At 42.6% G+C, this 25,829-nt stretch overlaps 1 protein-coding gene across 2 annotated transcripts in view; it reads right to left on the bottom strand.

The window, feature by feature from the left end:
* The window catches only part of RPN2 (ribophorin II), a 214,058-nt gene extending 195,895 nt beyond the window's left edge, over positions 1-18,163 (bottom strand). For both annotated transcript variants that reach the window (XM_069243724.1, XM_069243725.1), the window contains exons 1-2: positions 18,059-18,163; positions 3,551-3,744 (exon numbers count right to left, since the gene is read on the bottom strand). In XM_069243724.1, the coding sequence (XP_069099825.1) occupies positions 3,551-3,744; positions 18,059-18,149 (285 nt within the window). In that variant the 5' untranslated portion in view covers positions 18,150-18,163. The remainder of the gene's footprint in view (positions 1-3,550; positions 3,745-18,058) is intronic.
* Positions 18,164-25,829: the final 7,666 nt, after the last annotated feature.

Genomic DNA, 25,829 nt, shown 5'->3' with positions numbered 1-25,829 from the left:
TTTGTGGATTTCCCCATCGGAGCAGGAGGAAAACGGCCACAAACGGCCTCCCCCCCTGTTCGGGAAGGCCTAGTAAGAAAGGGGAGACTCACAGCTGCGATGGGGGGCCAGGAAACACCACCAGACACCAGGTATTTCACTTGAAAGGGGGGGGGGGGGGGGGGGGGAGGGGGGGGGGAAGAGTCGATCCCCCCACCCCCCGGGCATATTTTTTTTTTAAAAAGGTAGGTGCCCCCAGGGGCTAAATTTAATTTAAAAAAAATGGACAGGGGGTTGCCCGTGGGCAGGGCGACAAGCTGTGGGGGCAATATTTTTAGTTGTTGTAGGGTTTCCCTGGGGGCCATTTTGGCCCCCAAGGAAACCCTACAACAAAAAAAATATATATATATATATATAGAGAGAGAGAGAGAGAGATATATATATATATATATATAGAGAGAGAGAGAGAGAGAGATCTATATATATATATATATATATATATATATATATATATATATCTATGTAGATACATATATGGAAAGATATAGATATAAAAATCACTTTTGTCAATACGTGTGTTGTTTCCCGAGGGGCTGCGATCGGCCCCCAGGAAAACCAGACCCATATATATATATATATTTGCCACCAGTTGTCTTGCAGTTGAAGTTTGCGTCTTCAAAGTAATGCACATACTTCAACTGACGCTTTTCAACTGTAGCTTTTAGGCAGCAATAAAAAAAGTCAAGTAAGTATTGTGATTATGTTTCTGCTACAAAAGGGTCAGACTTGTCTAGTGGCAGTTTTAGTGCCATAAAGAAGCGCAGAAGGTTTATATGCCTACTGCAAAGAGCAAATCTGTATTTTATGTAAATAGCGGAGTACATTAGTAAAGTTAGCCATTACCCGCGCTATAATACAAATGAAATGTATGTGCGGGGTGGAGGGCGGCTATGGAGAGATGAAGGGCACTTTTGCTGGGTGGTAATGAGGGAATCCGAGGAGGAGGGAGTGGGAGCACCAATAATGATTGTTGGACTGGGCGTAGGAGGTGCTAAAGACTGTGACGAATGGTATGTGACAAGGTGTTTTTTTGAGTGTCTTGAAAGAATGTGCTGATTGAGGGAAGAAGCACAGGTAAGGTGGCCTCTACTGTTGCACGTATCTCACACACACCCTCGATTTTGTGACTGTCTACGTAGGTTATTGTTTTAGAGCAACAGTTTAGCCAATAGCAGAGATGGCATCTTGATGCTGGGATCCACAAAATTCCTACCACCCAGTGATTCCTCACCTGCTCCCCAATATAGTTCAGCCCCAAATTCCACCGCCCAAATCGTATTGTGGAGACATCAAAATTATCTATCGCAAAACAAACTGGTTTTGTAAGGCAGGCACCTGTGTTTTTTTGGGCCTGGGTTCGGCGGCCATATAGTGAAACACACTAAACCCAAACATTTCTGGAAACTAGACATTCGGGGGAGTCCACAGAGGTGTGACTTGTGTGGATTCCCCAAAGTTTTCTTACCCAGAATACCCTGCAAAGCTGAAATGTTGAATAAAAACTCTATTTTTCTTGCATTTCTGTCACACAAACTACAGGAATATGCTGGGATCCACAAAATTCCTACCACCCAGTGATTCCTCACCTGTCCTGATAAAAACACTACCCCACTTGAGTGCCTACACCTAGTGCCTGCGTCACGAATGGCTCACCCCACGGTCAACAGCTGCCTCATGTAAGGACCAACATTGACCGTTGTGTGATCTATTCCTGTCGCGAGCACCAGGCCTACCCACACAAGTGAGGTACCATTTTTATTGTGAGACTTGGGGGAACGCTGGGTGGAAGGAAATTTGTGGCTCCTCTCAGATTCCAGAACTTTCTGTCACCGAAATGTGAGGAAAATGTGTTTTTTAGCCAAATATTGAGGTTTGCAAGTGATTCTGGGTAACAGAACCTGGTTAGAGCACCACAAGTCACCTCATCTTGGATTCCCCTAGGTGTCTAGTTTTAAAAAATGCCAAGGTTTGTTAGGGTTCCCTAGGTGCCGGCTGAGCTAGAGGCCAAAATCTACAGCTAGGCACTTTGCAAAAAACACATCAGATTTCAATGTAAAAATGTGATGTGTCCATGTTGCGTTTCCTGTCGCAAGCATTAGGCCTACCCACGCAAGTGAGGTACCATTTTTATCGGGAGACTTGGGGGAACACAGAATAGCAAAACATTTTTTCCTTCCAAATTTAAGACAGTGTGTAAAAAAGACGTCTATTTGAGAAATGGCCTGTAATTCACATGCTAGTATGGGCACCCCGGAATTCAGAGATGTGCAAATAACCACTGCTTCTCAACACCTTATCTTATGCCCATTTTGGAAATGCAAAAGTTTGCTTGATACCTATTTTTCACTCTCTATATTTCAGCAAATGAATTGCTGTATACCCGGTATAGAATGAAAACGCATTGCAAGATGCACCTCATTTATTGGCCCTGGGTACCTAAGGGTCTTTGGTTTTTTTTTTTATCTGTTTATTAATCATTCTGCACATACAACAGTAGGGTACCTAGGGCTCTTGATGAACCTACAAGCCCTATATATCCTCGCCACCGGAAGAGTCCAAAACACGTAACGGTATATTGCTTTAAAAAATCTGACATCGCAGGAAAAAGTTACATAGTAAAACATGGAGAAAAATGGCTGTTTTTTTCAGCTCACTTTCAATATTTTTTTTACTTCAGCTGTTATTTTCTGTAGGAAAACCTTGTAGGATTTACACAAATGACCACTTGCTGAATTCAGAATTTTGTCTTCTTTTCAGAAATGTTTAGCTTTCCGGGATCCAGCATTGGTTTCACACCCATTCCGGTCACTAACTGGAAGGAGGCTGAAAGCACCAAAAATAGTAAAAATGGGGTATGTCCCAGAAAAATGCCAAAATTGTGTTGAAAAATGTGGTTTTCTGATTCAAGTCTGCCCGTTCCTGAAAGGTGGGAAGATGGTGATTTTAGCACCAGAAACCCTTTGTTGATGCCATTTTCAGGGAAAAAAACCACAAGCCTTCTTCGGCAGCCTCTTTTCCCATTTTTTTTTTTTTTTTTTTTAAACAAAATTTTCACTGTATTTTGGCAAATTTCTTGGTCTCCTCCAGGGGAAACCACAAACTCTGAGTACCATTAAAATCCCTAGGATGTTGGAAAAAAAGGACGCAAAAAAGGAAATTTGGCGTGGATAGCTTATGTGGACAAAAAGTTATGAAGGCCTAAGCGCGAACTACCCCAAATAGCCAAAAAAGGGCTCAGCACTGGGGGTGGGGGGTGGTTTGAAGGCCCAGCAGCTAAGAGGTTAAACAGTCTTCAAAATCACAACAAGTGAGGAACGTAACTAGATGAAAACAAAGGGCTTTGGTAAATGCAGAGCAAGGATGGTGCTACACTGAATAGCACAATAAAACATCATAAAGCAATAAAGACACAAATCATGCAGGAGAGACAGAAAGGCAGGGAATTTGTTAACACAAAAAACAAGTGTACAAAAAAATAAAAAAAGAACACTTGTAATGTGTGCTCTCTTACCTTTTCATCCAACGGTGAGGCTCCTAAATGGCTGAATCCAACAATGTGGTAGTAAGCAGTTTCCAAATCTGAGACTGGCTGTTCAAGTGCTGCTTTTAAACGGTCCACATCAGGCCTGGTAAGATAGTGGCTGGGGGTCAGAGCTCTGATGTTTGCAACCAACAGTATTGCCAAGATGAAAGTGGTGTGTAATCCTATGATAAAAGTTTATACAATTAGGCAAATATATTCTCTAGCCAATGTGTAAACATAGTAATCAAAAAGCATATGCAACTGGACAAATATAATGACTACCCAGTAATCAAATGAAATGAACAGAGAAAGGTGCCTGCTGCAAATGTGTCCTTCTTTGAAGGGAATGTACTAGGCCAACACACTGCAAACAAATAAAGTGTTCAACAGAAAACTACTTTTATATTTTACTGCTTAACATGTTTTAAGCTATTTTCCATCTCAATGACAACCACCACATCTTTTTTTCATTTCAACCAGGGGACTCGATGTAAGTTCAGATAAGAACATTACACTACAGTTTTATATCTGAACTTGGTAAGACCAACAGGCATTTGTGTGAAACAGAAAACACTCTCCTAATATTAGGATGCTGGGTAAAACACTTATGCTTGTAGCAGGAATCAAGTCATATTCATGTATTCATAATACACATCTGTCAGGGAGCTGCAAAACTGATCTAAGACCAAAGTCAATCAAAAGGATATGGAGGCAGTAGAAAGAATGTAAAGGGGTTCTAAAAATGGCTCAAGAGAAAGTGTTCGCAGTAAGATTCGAAAAGGAGGTGAAGAACTGATAAAAGGGCAGAGAGAGTTCCAATGTGCATTGCCGTCATGGAATTATTATTTAAGAAAAAAACCTATATGCTATGATAATAAACATTTTAGAAAGTTCAATTAGATATCTTGTACATCGCTGTGGTGCTCAGTCACTGGTGATATTTTATTCTGTTTTCTTCTTCTTTTAAACCTTTTTATAGGTTATTACTCCATAAAACCCCTTTCCCATCACAAACATCACAGCCAGTGACTTTACTACAACTTTTCTTTAAAAGCTTTTCACTCTAGCCCTCAAATCACCCCTGCTAAAACTCAAACCATCTGCCTATCCTACAGGTCTTATAAATATACTTCCATCAGCCAATCCTGGCTGTACCATGTATTTCTCATTCTGCCCCCAATCATCAAAAAGACAAACTCTTTCAGAGTTCCTACCTGTCTCTCTCAAATGACTCACTGATCAAAATTCACAAGACAACTTCAAATAAGCAGTCAACCTGATCCCAAATAAAATTACATCCAATCCTTCCACACAAACCTACCATTCGTAATATAACTCCCTTACTTGCTGTACCGTTCTGGTTTTGTTTTCATTTATGCATCACACTCTTATTACCTAGAAGCCGTTTAGCACTTTACAATCAAGTGTTTGCTAATTCAATTTGTTATGACAGAAAAGTAATCTCCATGGTTATGGGTGTGTACCCTTCCCTGAGTGCCCATCTGTACTGTTGTCTGGATCCCTATTGCTAATTTTTGTTGTCACAGGCAAACACGGATCATGTGTCTGCGCCATGTCATAGACCGGTCTCACTGACCATGGTCTTCTTGGACCGGGAGAGATGCACAAATGCTACCCTCATAGTGGTGGAAGGCCATTGGCTTCACCAGAAGTTAGGCAGCAAGACCACCGTCGTGGCAGCTTACTGTTTAGTGATTACTAGGAGTGACCAGGTTCTTTTTAACCTTTGTCACCGGAGTGAGGCCTTCAGGTTTACTCACCTTTGTAAAGTTCCGCTGTTGTCTGCTTAACTCATCTTTTGTCCACTATCAGTTAGATGTAGAGTGCTACGCAGCGCAGGAGCGGTGACTCTGCACAGGATGTATATGTACCTGGGAAGGGTACAGCACAGGGATAGAGCAGTGTTGTGCTGTGCATGTATGGTGAGTGTGTGTACTGGGTGGATGTATACCAGAAAATAATATATTGCACAAGGGATGTAGTGCTGTGAGGTAAATGCGCAGTAAAAGCATGTGCTGGGTGTATGTGTGCTTGTGAAAAGTATAATATATGAAGGGTGAAGTGTTTTACAGTGTGTGCATGTGGAATGTGTATTCTGTGTCTTTGCAAGTAGCACACCATGGCATTATACAGACAGGCTACAGTACTAAGTGTGCACAGGATGAATGCGCGGGCTAAATATGTGTGTGGGGAAAATACATTGAGGTAACAGTTCTGAATAGTGTATGTGTACATTGTGCAAGTTTGCCTGTAATGGTACATTACATGGAGGGGCTTGGGTTCCATTTCAGAAAGCCCAGGCATGCCTGAAGACATGAGGAGGAGAGGAATTCCCCAAAGAGATTTGTGCATTGCTGCATTCCTCTATGCTGAGTGAAACACACTGGAGAAGGGAGAGAGTCTTACCTCTGTACACTTCAAAGTGTGATCTTTGATAGATCACAAGGAAAGAGCCTAAACATATCTCAGGAAGGAGATGTGACTGATAAGGGAAAAAGTAAAACATAGGACTGGGAGTCTGGGATTAACCTTTTGATGCACATAGCACTGCGGCGGACATCTAGGTGTGAATTAAAGTCACTCTCAGGGCCTCTTCTGTGGGACTATCAGCTTTGGGGTTTCTTTTGCTGGGACAGATAGCCTTTCAAGAGGAAGAAGAGAGAAAAGTGTACACATCAAAAGAATCTGAACCTCAACATAAAACATCTAAGACCCAGACCCTAAATCAGATTTGGGGTCTGAAAATGGACTATAAGAAGGGGACGCCGAGTCTCTAAAATTTGTCATCTGCCGTGCAGGCAGTGTGGCTTGGGAGGAGGGCAAACTCTACAAGACTTCTGCCTTTGAGGGTACCATGGCCCTGAGAGTGGGGGAGGGGGGACATGGCGGCTATCTGAGGAGCTGGCCAAGGACTTGTGTTCCTCCAGTAGCCATGGGCAAAGCAGCTTATTAGTGGATGGAATGCTGATACATACCTGGGCGGACTTGTGTGTTTAGAAATCTTCTCTTGTTCTGTGGAATCATACAGATTGGGAGTTGGATGTTCTGTCTGCTGAGCACGAATTGTGGAGGCAGTGACAGCGGATGTAAGAAAAGCTCAGGGCGGAGTGGAACTCTGGAGGCGTGCGGCCCAGGGAGTCAGCAGAGACCAGCGTGGGGCTGCTTGAGTGTGCTTCTTGGGGCTCACTGGCAGGACAGGTTGGTGGTTGCACACACGACACAAAGAATAACGAAGCTTTGCAGACACTCAAGAATGCTCTAAGCAGCAATCCATGTCTCCAAAGAAGGGGGTAGTTGTTGGCAGTGAAAGGAGGCTCTGAGAGACAGCTGCATTACCAGACTCCCAACCACCAAATATTATTTCAAAGAAAGACGACAACATGCTTAGCCACAGAAATGAAAGAGAATACAGACTGGGTGAAGACTGGAGTCAGTGTAGAGAAGGGAAACAGGTATGCGCTAAGAAATAAGAGCGAAAGGGCTGCCTCACTGCTAAATGGGAGGGAAAAAAGCGATTAAGACAGTTGGGTAGAACAATAGTTTCACCTTTGGCCCTCCGTGTTACCTCACGTTTCATAAGGTGGGGCTGATCCTTCTGTGATTTTCGTCCAACCTAGTAAAAGCGTAAACAGTAATGAAACCTGAGGTACCCAGTAAATCCAGTGGGTACACCAAAAATTACTCCCTCTCTGTGCTCCATTTTTAAAGTGCAAGCCGGACGCGGGAAAGGGAAGCAAAATAACTCAATTCAGGGAGATTCACAAAGCATAACTGTTTACTAGGGGGTAGGAAGGGTAGTGCTCACAAATACGTGTCAAGCCTTCTCTCAAGGACTTTAGGATAGGACAGAGAGGGGGGAGGGGGCACTACAAAGGCAGCCCTCTCTTATGGGCAATTACATGCAGGGCACAAAAGATCCACCTGGTATAGAATCATTAGTTGCAGTACGCACAGAGAAGATAAAACTGAAATTTGCAGTTTCGGAGAAGAACCAGGCAAAAAAAAAAAACAGGGAGTCTGTGAGAGTCTGGAGGTTAAAATGAGTGACCTCTTGGAGAGGATGTGCAACATGGAAGCTTCTTTTGAGGCCTTGAATAAGGAGACTGACACTAACCAGAGATTCAAATGCTAAAATCTGGGGAAGGAGTTACATGACAAGCCAGAGTTCCTAGATAATAATGCCAGAAGAAATAATATTAGACTGTTAAACATTCCAGAAGGTATGGAAGGAGGACATCTATAAGGTTTTGTGATAAATTTGATAATGGAGTATGTTCCCTCAGTAGTCTCGGAGGATTTGGAGGCTGACACACAGAGGGTTCACTGAGATGCTTTCTTAAAAATTCCAGATAAGGAGACAAGAAAACATTGGTCAACATTAAGACATATTCCATAAAGGAACAGATCCTTTCTGAAGCCTGAAGGACTAATAGCTTGAAGAAGGTCTAGTTCTCCTTACATATTAGATCAAATAACTCCAGGGTGACACAAAACAGACAGTGGGGGCTGAAGAAATATATGCATAAACTTAGATCACTTGGTGTCACTGTCCAATTGAAATTCCCTGCAACTCTTAGGATTCTGTGGAATAACAAAATGTACAATATAAGAGAGTCCATGGAGGTTCAGAGTTCAAATCAACAGAAATCTTGAGTAGCTTCCAGGGAAACAGAGCCTAAGGGTACCCAAGATACCCAAAAAGGAGGTTTTGAGGGTTCCCCAGGGACGGTGGGGAACGGTGGGAGGGACACAAGCAAGCAGGTTTAGGGTAAGAGGTGTTTTACGAGGTGAGGGGCATGTGGTAAAAAAAAAAAGAAAAAGGATTTCCTCATATGAGACAAAGGATATAAAAAACTAGGGCCCTAAAGCTCACATGACAAACTCAACAAGATTAAGGGTCCTGCCCTGGAACGTACACAGGCTGAGAGTTCATGGTAAAAAGAGAACAATCGTAGAATATATAAAACATTCAAACTATGAAGTCATAGTACTGCAGGAAACCCATTTACTCAAGGGACAATGGTATAAAGTTCTAAAAGAGCAGAAACGGATCAATCAATTTGCATGTACAAATCAGAGGAGTACGGTAAAGGAGGTAGCTTTCCTGCTGAAGACCTCAGTGCAGGCCAAGGTAGAAAATTATGCTGAGGATATGGGACGGAGATGACTAATAGCAAACAACAAGTTAAATGGGTAGGGTACACATTTTATACATTTGTAGGGTGCTACGGTCCTAATACCAACGTTCCAACTCCCCTCCAGGAGCTCTATGGACAACTAGTGGAGGTGGGACAATATTCAGTGGTAGGAGAGCATTTTAATGTACTAATAGACTCCACTCCAGATAAATCTACAGGGAGACTGGTGATTAACTTCCCTAAGATGAGGGAGGGTGTTCACTCTTTGATGAGAAATTTGGGGGCAGAAAGCTGGCCAATAGAAGGGTTTTACGTATCACAACAAAAAATATCTGCACTTCTCGACAATTTATTTTTTTCTGATAACCGGGAGGCTGACTCTGAAAAATAAAACGCAATAACTGAAACACATTTCCGATCACTCTGGTGAAACTTGAGATCCTCCTGGCAGAAGGACTATCTCAATACGAATGGACCGTGAATAGAACAATATTAAATAAACATGCAGTTGTCAAACAACTTAAGAAAGACACAATAGGATTTTTACAGGTGAATGAAGGCTCTGCTTCCTTGATTTTAATATGGGAAGTATTCAAGGATGTTATTCAGGAAGATTATCATCTGTGCATTCTTTAAAAGGAAGGCTTACAAGTGTAGGAAGAGGGAGCTTGAAATGGAGAGAGGGCCGACAAAGGGATCTAGAATCTGGCAAAAACAATGGGGAGAATACTAACTGCAATAATAAACTTAGAGAGGCAAGAGCGGAACTGGCAGAATAGCTTGATGATCTCGTGAGAAACAATGGGAGGTTAACAAGCTTGCCCACTAAGAATTTTGGGGGGGGAGGGGGGGGGAGCTGTGGGAAACTCCTGGCATACAAGACAAGGTTAGAAAGATCGAAGAACCTGACTGCTGAAAAAATAATAAAGTATACCGGGAAACGGTGTACAGTGGGGCGAATTATAGAACATGCATTTGCTAGTTTCTTTCAAACTCTGTACACAGATGATGTAACAGCCACAGAAGAGCAAATAATCAGTTGGCTTAAGGAAGCTGAACTTCTCGTCTTACAGTCAGACTTGCAGCAGGCCTTAAACCAAAAGATAAGCTCTGAGGTAGTGAGTAGAGTCATCATAGGGCTGAAAGGGGGACGATTGTTTACCTAACAAGTTATTTAGGATATAAAGGATGAGCTGACGCCAGTCCTGACTAAGCTGCTCAATGCTATATACATAGACAGTTGTGCACAATAAGGTTAATGGAGCCAAGCGGTAATCAATAGACTTCTAAAACCAAACAAAGACCCCAAAGCTTGTGAGTCGTATAGACCTATATCTTTTCTAAATAATGACTAACATTTACCCACAAGTATTAGCTAGAAGATTGGAGAAGGTGATGAGAGGGTTTGTGCATGAAGGTCAGAAGGGCTTTAAGAGAGGCAGACAATTACACGAGCTAACCCATGACTGAGTATCTGCTATGGATGTAGCAACAGAAGAAAACATACCTCTTTCAGAAGACATTCAATGCTGCAAAGGCCTTTGACAGAGTAATCTGGCCTTTGCTGCATGCAGTAATTAAGAAATAAGCATTGGGAGACAGGTTCCTAGAGGCAGTTAAGGCTAACTATAGGAAACAATCAGAAAGGATATCAATTAATAGGAACCTAACTAATCAAATTCAAATACAGAGAGGAACACAGCAGAGGTTCCCCTTATCGCTACTACTTTTCAACCAGCTATAAGGTTGAGGGGTGACTAGAAGATTATTCGTTTTAGATATATTGAGTGGGTAAAAAAAACAGTGGCAATATATGCGGACGACCTAATGATTGAAACACAAACCTGTATAGGTTCTGTTCCCTCCATAATGAACATATTAACAGATTTTGGGAGAGTACCGAGGTATTTATTGAACCAAAAGAAAACAGAACTAATGACTTGGAACATCAATTAGCCCCTGGAGAAAAATGACATTACATATTTAGGGGTTCAGGTGGTAAATGACTTGAGTTGGATGGCTGAAGTAAACTTTAATAGGCTTTTGTCAGAAACTAGGAGACTTAAATTCTTGGACCTCTCCCACCTTTTCACTGATTGGCAGTAGTAACAGTTAAAATTATGATACTATCGAAGTTTACATTCATTTTTAACACAATCCCATTGGAATATAAGCCACAGTGGTTCAACAAGCTCCAAGGAGAAGTGAGTAGCTTTATCTGGGCTTATAAGGGGACGTGGATTGCCTGAAAAAAGATGGAGGGATTGCTTTGTCAGATTTCCAACTGTATCATTGGGCCTTCCAACTGAAAAATGTAAGGCTACTATTAAGGAGGTGACTTTCCACAGATTTCTCCCCCTCTATCGGGCACTAACAATAAATCTGGAGGAAGAAGGGGCACGTTTTCTGTTTAAATTTGACCATCCACATTTTGTTTAATAAGATTAGGCTAAAGACTTCACAGGTGGCATGCAAAGCATGAATGTAGGCTAGGAGAGTGCTGAAAATTCCACACTACATTGATTTTGCCTAGATATGGAATTTCCCAGGTACGTCAGAAAGTTACAGGATGTATTAGCTAGGCCTTTAGGGAACTCTGGAATTACAATGTGGGGACAACTGAGAGAAGGGATAACTTGGGACACAGTATTCTGGCTCATGGGAATGAAGATTTCTGGGTTCAATTGTTATCAGTTAGTTAGTAGAGCAGGAGTGCAAAGAGACCCTTGGGTTAGAAATGCTGAATGGGAATGAAAATTGCTGAGCACTTCTCTACACGAAAAAGAAGTGTCCAAATGGCGCTGGATGTTGGTGCAGTGGAAGGACGGGCCATTAACAGTGCCAGAGGAAAAGTGGAGATTGGACTGAGGCTGGAGTTAACAAGCTTGTGGCAAGTATCAATGACTACACTTTAGATCTTGGCCAAGTCCACACCCTTAAGGAGAAATCACTTAATTACAGTTCACAGAGCATACTGGTCTCTGAAGAGATCGATGAAGTACACTTATTCTGTACAACATCCAACTCTTCTGGCAAGAAGTATGTAAGATCTTAACACATGCATTAAAAAGACAGATTAAGGTAAGCGTATATTTGGTTTTTTGCTGTACCTTAACTGGTGAAGGGCCTGGTAGTCTATTAGGGAAACTATACTTGTGTTAATTGCACGAAGGGAAACTGCATGAAATGACTATCCTCAGAGGCACCAAACTGCGCAGATTGGGTTAGATCAGCACAACGTGTCTTTGTAGGCTGGATTGTGCAAATGGGTTGCAGAAACGAATTAAGAGGTGGGAACCATTTGTGGCACACCTTTCGCAGTAGGAGTCCAAGGATTAAAGGCAAAGTCAACATTGAGAGGAGTACGGTGCACAGCTTAGGAAAACTCTCTCTCTGTTGAAAGAGGCTTGGTAACAGAGCTGGGACACTGTACAGGGAGGGCACGGTCCTAACCAAATGTAGCTTCTGCAGTCTTGTCGTATACGAGGACAAAAAAAAAGAAAAAGACGTATGCCTTTGAACAAGACTGGGGTCCAAGTCCTATTAGTCTTTCTTCTGGGTTTCATCACCCAGGAAACCAAGACCCCCTGCTCTGGAGCCTGAAACACCAGCACGTACCTGCTTGCCAAAACCAGTGTGCCTTGTGAGGAAGATGAGAGCGCTGGAGGGAGCAAGGTCTAGTTGGAAGCCCAGTCGAGTGGACTCCTGCTGCAAGAGGGCTGTAGCTACACAGCAGGTTTTTGCCTGTTTAAAGATTCCTGTCAACAACCCCTGCAAGCCAGGAAAAGGGCTGACGTGAAAACATCTGTGAGCAGAGTGCTATGCAAGACGAGTGAAGCTGTGCTGTGCCAGCGATCCCGTAAGCTAGGAGGGGCCTAATTCTAAAGCCATGCAACTTGACCTGGGCCCTCTGCAAAGTGACATCCCCATAGAGGATACACCAGTGAGCCGCTGTGCCATCAGACCTAATAATACAGCATACCAACTTAACAAATTATTTACCAACAATGCCATTCAGTCCTACAGGATCCTCCCCATGAAATTCAGACCCTCATTCCTGAAGCATTGCCCTACCTGGCACCATTTTGCGCTCCTTCTACAGTTTGGTAGGTTTCCAAGCCATTGAGCTTGTTTGGTTCCACAGCTATCGTCTACTGAGCCGTTCAGCTTCCTCCCCCCCTCCTGGGGGAAAAGAGAATGAGGTCTATGATGATCTAAATGCAAACCAAGCAAGTGTCCTAGATGCAGGTCTGCTTTTCTAGAGAGACTGGAAAAGCTGAAGGGTGCTGGGTGAGGGCCTTTTTATTTCAGCCCTGTGGGCAAAGCTACACAGAGATCATGTTTTTCCACCCAGGGACTTTACAGTTGCAGTAAATGCACTATTCGGAGAAGTAGGGCCACTTCTTGAACTTGAGGCCTAGGACAAAGAAAAGGAGACAGAGACATACTACTAAGCCTTAACACCACTCTGACATGAAAAGTACACAATCAGAATTCATGATAAGAGTTCCCCCAAAGACAAGTTATATGTTTGTGAAAGGTCAGCAGCTTTACATTAATTTTCAAATTATGATCCTGAAACTTCAAGCAGCAGCACCCCAACATAACAAGCACTGGTTTTGTCAATGCTGCTTTACCCATGTTGCGCATCTGCTGTGCAACATGGCTGAAAGTAAACATAATAAAAGGACTATGACGAGTACAACGTTGGCTGCTTCATAGCGTTTTTTTTAATCAACTTTCAGGCATGTTGTACAGCAGCTCTACTGATGTGCATTAACTCTGTAAAACATTATGCCCAATCTGAATGGAGGAATGAGGTTGTGGGGGGGAAAGACAGATGGATCCGACACTATGGCCAGAGACGCTGACTTCGGAATGGAGAAGCCAAATCACAAACTCCACTTCCCCAAAAAAATTAATATGAACTTGTTTAAAGCAACTGGTGCTCATGAAAACCACCCAACACCTTTTGGTCGGGTAGAGTTTGAGCTTTAAAAATGTAAAAAGTAAAAAGCAAACAAAAACAAGCATTTGCAATGCAACGGGTCTCGCGTTTGCTCATGTTAGAGCTGATAGCGTTGTAAACTCATAACCAGACTTTTCACCTATCGGCAAAAGCGCATTTATGCACGTAACCCGAAAAAGTGCAATTAACTATGTAAAGCACTCGACTTCTGCCAAGAGAAATCGCGCTAGTAAATTAGAGAAAAAGTAGTCCACGAGCCGGACAGAAAACAGCGAGCCTTGCATGTTTTCTGTACTTGGTCGATGTGCTTGAGGAGGGCTAGCCACCGGAAAAGGCATGACGTATGCATGCCTTAGACTAATGAAAGCAAGCAGATTTTAATAGGCAAGCACACGAACCAATGAAAAACATGGGCGTGACGTCCACAGGGCTCCGAGCCCTTTTCTAAACACTAAAGCGCCTCGCTGCGAGCGCATGCAATGCAGGCTCGACCCTAAAAAGGAACTCAATCACAGCAAGAGCAGCAGACGGACAATAAAGTAAAATCAATCTGTTCCCTGTTCACACTCCACACAAACACAAATGTTACACCTTGCACACGTTGCCGAATTAGAAGGCAGCAAATAGGATTGATAATGCTGCCAAAGAACGGTAAGTAAGGATGGATTAAAAACACTTTTTAATACAGTTTTATTTAAAGATACAACAGATTGTCACCAAGCGACAGCGCATGCACGCTGCCTACATGCAAGATCTACAAACTAACACAGTGAAAGGCAATGAGGCCTGGACCATTTCATGAGTTACTTTTATTCGGTTCACCTTCCATCTGGGTTTGCTCCTTGCCCGTTAGTATGTGCGCGTGTTATAGTGAAGCCTGGATAAAATGCTCTGACTCAGTGATTTTGAGGAGTACTTAACAACCAGGTCAACAACCCAAGTATACAAGGGCCAAAAATTCACCAGTAACAGTTTTGGTGCATCTGTCATCCATCGGCCAACATCGGGGAGGGATTAAAAGAATCCTCCAGCATGAGCACCAGAAAATTGCTTTAAAAATAAAAAATAAAAAACATATGGGTGGCTTGGGGAGGGGGGATAGGGGCGTGGGAGGGATGTGGAACACTTCTGGGTCTCCTCCCACCCTTTGGTGACATTGGTGCACTGATGACAGTTTCCCCATATTATAGGGGGGGGGTCCACCCTTGAGGTGGTGCCCCTGGGGGCAATATGCTATTTTTTGTATTTTTAAAAATAAGAGTTTTTCCCCTCGGGCGCCTGCCACCAGGGAATGAGAAAATAAAATAAATTTGAAAAAAAGTATAAATTGTCAAGGGGTCAGCACTGCATATTGTAGGCGGCCGCATGTGGACACCATTTTTTTTCATTTTTATTTTTTATTATAAAGGTGTGGTTCACCTGGGGGCCATGATCGCCCCCCCCCCGGGAAACAATGTATATATTTTAAAAAACTGTGAGATGTGTGTATAGAGAGAGAGATTAGGAGAGAAACATAGATATCTACCTATATATACACACACATTTACATACATGCACATACATATGCACACACATACAGGGCTGCCTTTAGGGCAGTTCAACTTGTACGGCACACTGGGCGCTGACGTGAGCAAGAGGGTGCTGACTTCAGGGTGGGGTGTGCGGTGTTTAGTGCAATAGCTTATGATGCAATAACTTACATAAAAAGAACTGCTGTAGAGTCCTTGTACGTCCAGCTTTCAGACAAAAATAAAAATGTTAAGACCCTGCTAGAAAGAGAGTTGGAATTTTATCTAGCGGCTGTTTTGGACTTACCATAAAGTAGCACAGAGGGTTAATATGGCTGCTGCAAAGAAAAGATCTGTATTTATGTGAATAGCTGAGTGGATTAGTAAAGCCAGCCTTTACCAGCTCTTAAAACAAATGAGAAGTGCATAAGAGAGAGGCTATAGAGATGAGGGGCACTTTTCCTGGGTGGTCAAGAGGGAATCCGAGGAGGCCAAAAATTATTGTTGCATTGGGCCCACCAGTGCTAAAGGATGTAATGATGGATGTAAGGCAAGGTGAAGTAATACTGTGCCATTTTTTGTCTTTTTTAGTGTCTTTGGACAACCTTTAGATTTAGGAAAGAATATAAGGTGAGGTGGCTTCATCTTTATGTACCACTGCACACATTTCTCATGCACACACACACACCGAATGTTTTAGAACAACAAATCTTGTCTACATAGGGTAGTGTTTTAGAAGGACGGTTTTAGCCGGTAGCTGAGACAACTTCTCGGTGGATGGCACTATGGTTTTTTTCAAAGTTTGCAAGAGATTCCGGGTAAAAAAAAAAAACGTGGTGATAACTACGCAAGTCAGACAACCCCAGATACCCCTAGGTGTCTAGTTTTCAAAAACGTACAGGCTGGCTAGGTTTCAAGGGGGCTGGCTGATCTAGGTTCCAAAACCTAGAGCTACCCGCACTGGAAAAAAGTCAGTTTTCGATGGAAAAATGTGATGCGTCCATGTTGCGGTTTGGGCCTTTACCTGTTGAGGGCACTAGTTATAGCCACACAAGTGAGGTGCCAGTATTTGGGAGGGGGGGGGAGGAAATGCCGGGTGGAAGGAAGTTTGTGGCTCCCTGCAGATTTCAGATACTTTCCATTACAGAAATGTTGCCAATTTTTGACGCTTAAAGGGATTTTGTGTAAAAGAACTGAGGTGAGATCCACACAAGTCAGCCTACCCTGGATACCCCTAGGTGTCTAGTTTTAAAAAAAATAAACTGATTGGCTAGGTTTCCATAGGTGCAAGCTAAGCTAGTGTCCAAAATGTTGAGCTACCCACATTGAAGAAAAGAAAAAAAAAAAAAAAAAAAAGGATCAGTTTTCGGTAGGAAAATGCGATGCCTCTATGTTGCGTTTTGGGCTGTTTCCTGCCACAGGCGCCCAGCCTACCCACATATTTAACGCACCATTTTTATCGGAATTCTTGTGGGATCATAGAATAGTACAACATTATTACCAATTGGATTTTTCTCCATTTGTGTCTTTCAAATATAAGTCAGTGTATTAAAAAGGGTAGCATTTTTGAAAAATATCCTCTAAATCATACACTAATTCGGGTAACCACAAATTTAGAGATGCACAAATAACCACTGCTCCCAAACTCTGTATCTTGTGCTTGTTTCAGAAATACATAGGTTTCCTTTATACCTATTTTCCCTCTACCTGTCTCACTATATGAATTGGTCTATACTCAGTATTCAGTGAAAAAACGAATTCAGGAAAACCACTGTATTGTACAGCTCAGCTGTTGGCTCTGGGAACCTTGGGTTCTTGAACAGCCTACAAACCCTATATATCCCCCCAACCCGAAGGGTCGATCGGACATAATGATATATTGCTTTTGCAAAATCGGCAATTGTGACAAAAAGTTACCAGCGAAAATGTTGTCACAAATACCCATTTTTTCATACTAATTTTCAGTATTTCAACAGTTATTTGCCTTGGAGAAAACCCTAAGGAATCAACACATAAGGCCTCTATCTGAATTCGGGATTGTAGCTACCTTTCAGAAATTTACAGATTTTCTGGATGGGGTTCACACTGGTTTCCATCACAAACTGGAAGTAGGTAATGAGCACAAAAAAATAGGGAAAATGACAGCTAAGGTGTTAACAGAGTTACAATTTGTATAATGTAGTCTATAAAAAGTTAATCACCCAGTCTATCTCCCATTTGTGACTCTATAACACAGGCGAGGTGTTAAAGCATGATTAGTGCAATCATAAGATCTATTCATTCAAAATTAATCCCACTGATTTGTACTGCATCAAAGCCAATAAAGAGGTGCTCGAGGTTTGTGCTTGTGCATCTACCGCCATCCTTTTGCCCATCACTACCCCCTGGTTTCCACTAAGAGCACCCCCATCCTGTCTGAGTGAGCCACTCTTGATCACTCAGTCTACAACCCTCATTTCAACGCATTAGAATAACTTTGTCAGTCCAGTCGTCACCGTCATCTCATCTCAGCTCCCTACACTTTGCACCACGCTCCTGTACCTGCACCATACTGCTGTCCACTAACTGCAACGGCCCTGTCGATAAGGTAAATTATATTCTAGCAGCAAACCGAGTTGTATATTTTGCTATAAAACCTTTAGATCACCGCATAACCCAGTCTAACCATGTTCACCTAATCAAGGCTCTCCAACGAGACCACTGTTTGTCATTCAATACAGACCTTGCACCATTAACCCTTCGCTTAAACCTTAGCGTTTCCTCACGAGGACTTTTAAAACATAATGGATATTTTGCATTAACGTGTTACCACAGTTCTATTGCTCAACGTTAAGGAAATAAAAACAAAATAAACCATTACCTTTCCTGGCCCCCATGATCCCTGCAGTCCCTCTTGCACACACACACACTGGTAGCGTCATCAAAGGGACTACCAAACACTTCCGGGGCATAACAGGGGCGGGAGTTTCAGGAGACTCTACCATTAGACTCGGAAGGGGGGGCGGGGAGATATGAAAATCCTTCGTTCGAGCTAAGCGACTTTTGTCGCACTACAGGATACTGACAAGAAAAACGGTCCCTATCTATTATTTACGCCTTAAAAGGCGCGCAGTCGAGTTGCAGGAATTGCAAACCCAGACAATATTCTAAACATGGTATCGCCCTCTGAAAAAAATTGGAACCAGGTTTTTACAAACATAGATAAAGGACAATAAAAGCAAATTCCACACGAAACGACAAATAGGGGCAAAATGACAGCAACGGTAGTCGTTTCCCAACACTTATTTAATGACAAGTGAAGAACAGACTTCAGTTTAAAAGTTTGTAATTGAAAGTATTACTCCTGTACACAATTAAATTAAGCGCATCACATCTATGTTTCACTGACGTAATCATTTTCTTTCTTTCGTGCCCCAAAGCATTCCATCATACTCCATTCAGGGAAAGATAGGAGTTTGACGTTTATATTATTTTCCGGCCTAACATACCAGAAAAAATACAAATAACCACCATGTAAAAATGGCTGGTCTTTTAGTATTCAACGAGAGGGTTGCATGTCTTGCCAACCTTTCTTATAACGCAACAAGATGCAAAGATACTGCTGTCCGGATATTTGGAGGCAACGACACGTACGTCCACTGTCAACTATTTCCGATTGTACCAAAACTACGTTTTCAGAGAGGCGGTCCACCGAAAAGATGTGGCCATCCCTGATTGGTCTACATCTCACTCAATTATGTGTCTCGTGGAATGGGCCGGTCTTGCGGCTGTCAACGAGGCGCGTAATAAATTGGTGTAGAAAGGGGACTGCACAGGCTTTCGGCTATCTTGGGAAACTATGCCTTCAACTGTAGCACTGGCTAAAGTTAAACAGATAAATAACCAGTAATAAGCCACTGCTGGGTAACAGAAAACACAGAGGTTGCGGGTTCCGAGCGGGACCACCGTGTCCAAGTTAGAAACTGTTTCGAATTCTGGGATTTGTAGTGCCGGTTTGAAAATGTGTTTAAATAGGACTACAAGTCCCAACATGCAACCAAAAAAATCCAGATTGTATGTGCTACCCACGCATGGAACTGGGAAACTCGAGAGCTTTGAAAAAACACCTACCGTTATGGCAACCCCCTTCTTTTTGCAACTTTTTTTATTACATGTTTGAACTTTTAGGAAAAAGTAAAACTACGTTTACCAAAGCCAGAACATTAGGTACATTTAGATTAAAAAGTCGAGCAGTTACATTTTGTTACACAATTATTCTAATAAATTTTAAATAAGGTAGACCCATCAACATATTTCAAACATTGCTGTGGAACAGCTGGGATTACCAGTTGACTCCATATCACCAGGACCCAGCTTTTATATAAAGCAGTGAATTCTCTAAGTGTAGTCTGTGCTTCATATATACTGTCATTGTATTTATACAGCGCTTACTACCACTGACAAGGCGTGGAAGTACATTCCTTTGCCGTGCACGATACTAAAGTGGATTAGCGGTGGATTAATATAGGGAAATCTAAATTAGGTTTCGGATGAGTCAAAGAAGGTATGAGAAAAGACAGAGAGTGGAGGTGGAGGATATATTGAAAGAGATATTGATGAGACATAGAGTACTGAATTGGAGAGAGGAAGCTTTTTTATTGTTTATGTTTTTTAATATATTTTTTTTTTTCTACAGTTGGAGTAAATTATTAAATATATAGATACATAACTACATAGAAAGGTATAAAGGTAAATTGAAATTAATAAAGATATATAAAGTGGTATTATATAAAGTCACATATATACATGTATGGTTACCAGAAACACTGACTTTCAAGTGTTGCTGTACACAAAGCTAATTTATTTATGTTTTTTTAAATTTTGTTTTGTAACCAAAGAAGATTCGTTGACTGACTAGTGCAGCAGCAGAGGTTGTTAAATTAATGTTCTTGAAGATTTGTGGTGTACAAGGGTCAGAAGGGCAGCAGGCGTGCCTGTTTGCTTTGACAAGATCCATAAATTCAGTTTCTGGTAGTGGTTTGAAGGAATTTAGAGGCTGGGTTAGACTATCTTTGGAGGGGATTGTTGGAAACGGGTTTGTGCTGCTGGGTTTCCTTTGTTTTAGATAGGAGTCCAACATGTCTTTTTATTGTTGACTTGTATAGTCTGTTAAATTTGTGTAGGTGAAGTTTGTCTTGATTGTCACTTGTTTTGAGCCAAGCTTCTGGCATCTTTGCAATTAATTGGTTTATCTTTTTTAGTTCTGCATTCATCTAAGGTGTTTGCTTTCTTTTGTTCTGTTTGGTTGTTGTTAGTGGTATTAGGATACCAAAAGATTCCTAGAGACACTGAAAGATTTTTTGAAATTAATTTATTGTGTCTAGATCTGTGTTGAATGTCAGTTGTGCTTTTAAGTGTTCAAAACTGAGTTTGTTCCATGGTCGATATGTGGTTGCATCTAAGGTGGCCCTAGATGTGGTAATTTGTGACATTTGTATTGGAAAGCTAACAGGTAATGGTCCGACAATGAAGCTGGAGTAATCCTTTGAAAGGTAACCATTTCTGGGTTTACAAAAATTGCATCTAGCATGTGTCCAGCAATGTGTGTGCGTTTGGGGATGATCTGATGTAGGTTCGTGTGTCTAGGCCAATAATGATGGTTCTTGAAAGGGGCGTATTGGGTTTGTCAAACCATATGTTTAGGCACCAAGCATAGGTTGGAGTGTACTCATAAAGTTAGAAACTTTGTCTAGAAATGTTTCTGGAAATGGTGCATTGTTAAGCAGTTATCTGTAAAGAAGGAGGAAGTTTCAGGAGGAAGTTGGTGTAGGGTTGCATCTGGAGATTGGGGCCTCACAACCTTATAAGGAAACATTGTCAGCTTTGGTGAGATTTATTGTTTCTTGGAATATAACACCTAGGCTGCTTCCGCTTATGTGTATGCAATTTTGTGTGATAAGTTGATAGTCTGGAGAAAAAGCCTAATGTGATACTGGAGCCATGTCATGTCCCAACCATGATTCAGTCACGTTGTGTGTCAGTGAGTAGGTTGTAGTTATGGTGCTTGTTGTTTAGAGAGTGATGAAGTATTTTTAGTAGGCAGTCTAGAGATTGTGTGTTTGAGGTGGTGTGGCTTTTTTTTTTTTAGAAAAGTGAGTAGTAGTCTTTTAACTGGTAGCAGGTGTATTATTAGTGCTGGTATTAGCTGTATCTTGAAAGCAATAGTGTTGTTTGCCTATATCGTAATCCTCGTCCACAGGTTTAGAAGGCATTTTGTTGTGTCTTTGTGTGTAGGTGGTGGAGACAGCAGTTGAGATGAGTTAGTGGGCTGTGTTGTTTTTATAGAGTAGTCCTATTGTGTAATAGACAAGGAGATGTGAAGTTGGGAATGTTATACTGTGTATTTCATTTGTCTCTGTTTAGGGTAGAAGTTATGTGAGTTAGGGGTGTTGGTGGTGGAGCATGGTGGTCATGTTTTAAGACTTTAAATTGTGCTATGGTCGAGAGGCGGTTGAATGAGTGTTGTTTTGTTGGGGTGTTTGTGGTAGGTGCTGGTGAAGATAGAACATTTAGGATTTAAGTTGGTTTACGATCTGTATTATTTGTGTAGTCTTGAGGGTGGTAGTGGGTGTTTGTTTTCATTTTGTGATGGAATGTAGTATGAAATTGTATGTGTGTGAGATTTTGATGTGCTGGTGTGTGTGTGTTATGTTTTCTTTTTAGGATTTTTTGGAGTAGTGAGATGAGAAATGGAAGTAGTGAATTTCTGTGAAGGATTTGGATGTAAAGTACTGTTGGTGTGTGGCAGTTGAATGGTAAAGGGTGTGGTGGTGTGTGTTAGAGGAGAGTGTCTTTGTGGTGTGAAAGGAAAAGGACATAGGTTATAAGTGTTTGTATTAGATGTGGTAGCAGGAAAAGTTAATATGTGTGGTGGAGTGGATTGTAAGGATGTGTGTGTGTTTTTGGTAAAAAGAGGACCAAAAGTTTGAGGCTCATAGAGGGAGTTCAGTGGAATACAAGTCAAGGAATTACATTTCCCCAGTGTAGGAGGCTGGCCTGGCTTATAGTGGGTACCTTGTGGTACTTACATCCTGTGCCAGGTCCAGTTATCCCTTATTAGCAGAGTAGAGATGTTTCTAGCAGCTTAGGCTGATAGAAGGTAGCTATGGCAAAGCAGCTTAGGCTGAACTAGGAGACATGCAAAGCTCCTACTATACCACTTATATCATATAGCACAATATCACAAGAAAACACCATACTCAGAGTTACTAAAAATAAAGGTACTTTATTTTTATGACAATATGCCAAAAGGATCTCAGAGAATACCGTCAATTAGCAGGCAAGTAATATACACAATATATATGTACACAAACCCAAAACAGGTAAGTAACAGTAAGAAAAGTAGTGCAAACAATGTAGAATCACAATAGTATGCAATAGGTGAACATAGGTCTAGGGGCAACACAAGCCATATACTCCAAAAGTGGAAAGCGAATCACGAATGGACCCCAGACCTATGGGAGCCTGTAGAGGGTTGCTGGGACTGTAAGAAAACAGTAAGGGTGTCTAAAATACCCCACCCCAAGACCCTGAAAAGTAGGAGTAAAATTACCCTACTACCCCAGAAAGACACAATAGTCGTGATAGTGGGATTCTGCAAGAACCACAAGCACCAGCAAAACACTGAAGACGGATTCCTGGACGTGAGGACCTGCAAGGCAAGGGGACCAAGTCCAAGAGTTGCGATAGTGTCCGGGGGGGCAGGAGCCCAGGAAACCCCGGATGAATGTGCAAAAGGGATGCCTCTGGGTGGAAGAAGCTGAAGATTCTGCAACAACAAAAAGGGCTAGGAACTTCTCCTTTGGATGGAAGATGTCATACGGCATGCTGGGTGTTGCAGAAGTGTTTCCACGCAGAAATACCGCAAACAAGCCTTGCTAGCTGCAAGGGTCGCGGTAGAGGTTTTTGGGTGCTGCTGGGGACCAGGAAGGACCAGGATGTCGCCCCTTGGAAGAGGAGACAGAGGGGGTGCTCTGCAACTCAGAGAGCCCCCTGCAGAAGCAGGCAGCACCCGCAGAAGTACCGGAGCAGGCACTTGGAAGTTCTGTAAACTCAGAGTCACAAAAGGAGGGTCCCACGACGTCGGAGTCCAACTCAGAGGGTTGAGCACTGCAGGACGGAGTGCTGGGGACCCAGGATATGCTGTGCAGAAAGGAATCCTTGGAGAAGTGCACAGAAGCCGGAGCAACTGCAAATCACGCAGTACACAGGTTTGCTCTCTGGCGTGGGGAGGCAAGGACTTACTTCCACCAAACTTGGACTGAAGGATCACTGGACTGTGGGGGTCACTTGGATCCAGCTCCTGTGTTCCAGAGACCACGCTCGTCAGGATGAGAGGGGACTCAAAGGACCGGTGATGCAGACTTTTGGTGCCTGCGTTAGCAGGGGCAAGATTCAGCCGACCCACGGGAGATTTCTTCTTGGCTTCCAGTGCAGGGTGAAGGCAGACAGCCCTCAGAGCATGCACCACCAGGAAACAGTCAAGAAAGCCGGCAGGATGAGGCGCTACAATGTTGCTGGTAGTCGTCTTGCTACTTTGTTGCGGTTTTGCAGGTGTCCTGGAGCAGTCAGCGGTCGATCCTTGGCAGATGTCGAAGAGGGAAGTGCAGAGGAACTCTGGTGAACTCTTGCATTCGTTATCTGAAGAATACCCCAGAAGAGAGACCCTAAATAGCCAGAAAAGGAGGTTTGGCTACCAAGAAAGGAGGTTTGGCTACCAAGAGAGGTACAAACCTATCAGAAGGGGTCTCTGACGTCACCTGCTGGCAGTGGCCACTCAGAGCAGTACAGTGTGCCCCCAACACCCCTGAATCCAAGAGGGCAGAGGTCTGGGACACACTGGAGGAGCTCTGGGCACCTCCCGTGGGAAGTACTGGTCAGGATAGTGGTCACTCCCCTTTCCTTTGTCCAGTTTCACGCCAGAGCAGGGCTGGTGGATATGGGCACCATCTGTGCCCATCAAAGCATTTCCAGGGGCTGGGGGAGGTTACTCCCCTCCAGCCCTTCACACCTATTTCCAAAGGGAGTGTGTGTAACACCCTCTCTCAGAGGAAAACCTTTGTTCTGCCTTCTTGGACCGGGGCTGCCCAGACCCTAGGAGGGCAGAATCCTGTCTGAGGGATTGGCAGCAGCAGCAGCTGCAGTGGAAACCCCGGAAATTCAGTTTGGCAGTACCTGGGTTCTGTGCTAGAGACCAGGGGATCATGGAATTGTTCCCCCAATACCAGAATAGTATTAGGATGACAATTCCATGATCTTAGACATGTTACATGGCCATGTTCGGAGTTACTATGGTGACGCTACGCATAGGTAGTGACTATGTGCAGTGCACGCGTGTAATGGGGTCCCCGCACTCACAAAGTTCGGGGAATTTGCCCTGAACGATGTGGGGGAACCTTGGCTAGTGCCAGGGTGCCCACACACTATGTAACTTGGCACCTAACCTTCACCAAGTGACGGTTAGACATGTAGGTGACTCATAAGTTACTTATGTGCAGTGAAAAATGGCTGTGAAATAACGTGGATGTTATTACACTCAGGCTGCAGTGGCAGTCCTGTGTAAGAATTGTCTGAGCTCCCTATGGGTGGCAAAAGAAATGCTGCAGCCCATAGGGATCTCCTGGAACCGCAATACCCTGGGTACCTTAGTACCATATACAAGGGAATTATATGGGTATACCAGTGTGCCAATGAGAATTGGTAAAATTAGTCACTATCTTGCAGTGACAATTTTAGAAAGCAGAGAGAGCATAAACACTGAGGTTCTGGTTAGCAGAGCCTCAGTGATACAGTTAGGCACCACACAGGGAACACATATAGGCCACAGACTTATGAGCACTGGGGTCCTGGCTAGCAGGATCCCAGTGACGCATATCAAACACACTGACAACATAGGGTTTTCACTATGAGCACTGGGCCCTAGCTAGCAGGATCCCAGTGAGACAGTAAAAACACCCTGACATATACTCACAACAGGCCAAAAGTGGTTGAAGGCTGTAGAATCCGGCCTCATTTCTGATAGAGAGTTGGAGTTCTTTTTGGGTGACCACTGAAAACATAAATATGTTAATCACCAGTTATGTTGAAGATGTTTGGATTGTTCCATGCTTTAATTTTTATACACAGATGTTGTCATTATTAATCAAAATAATACAATTGTACTAATCACCAGTCATGTTGAAAATGTTTGGATTGTTCCATGTTGTAATGCATATATACGGATTGTGTCATTATTAACCAAAATTCTCACACTATCATTGCATTAATTGATAATTTATGGTAAACCCAAGCACATAATTTTCCTTGAATAATTAGTATCTCATCTCCTTTTATTCTTTCTTTCACTTTCATGGATTGGTCTTCTTGATCTCTTAGTTTCGAGATGGATGTTGTGATCATGTTTAAGATAACGACCAATGTCAACATTTATTGCAGTTTTATAAGTAGTAGATGGATTAACCTGGATTAGTCAATGTGCCTAATAAGAATTGGCGGTCTGCTAATTGTTCCATTTTTTAGATGGGGAACATATGTCATTGGTAATGGCAAGCGCCAAATATTTTGTCTTATTTGATTGTACTACATCTGTTTGC

This window comes from Pleurodeles waltl, chromosome 7 (assembly GCF_031143425.1).
Source record: "Pleurodeles waltl isolate 20211129_DDA chromosome 7, aPleWal1.hap1.20221129, whole genome shotgun sequence".
NCBI lineage: Eukaryota > Metazoa > Chordata > Amphibia > Caudata > Salamandridae > Pleurodeles > Pleurodeles waltl.
This window is presented reverse-complemented; position numbering and strand designations above follow the sequence as displayed.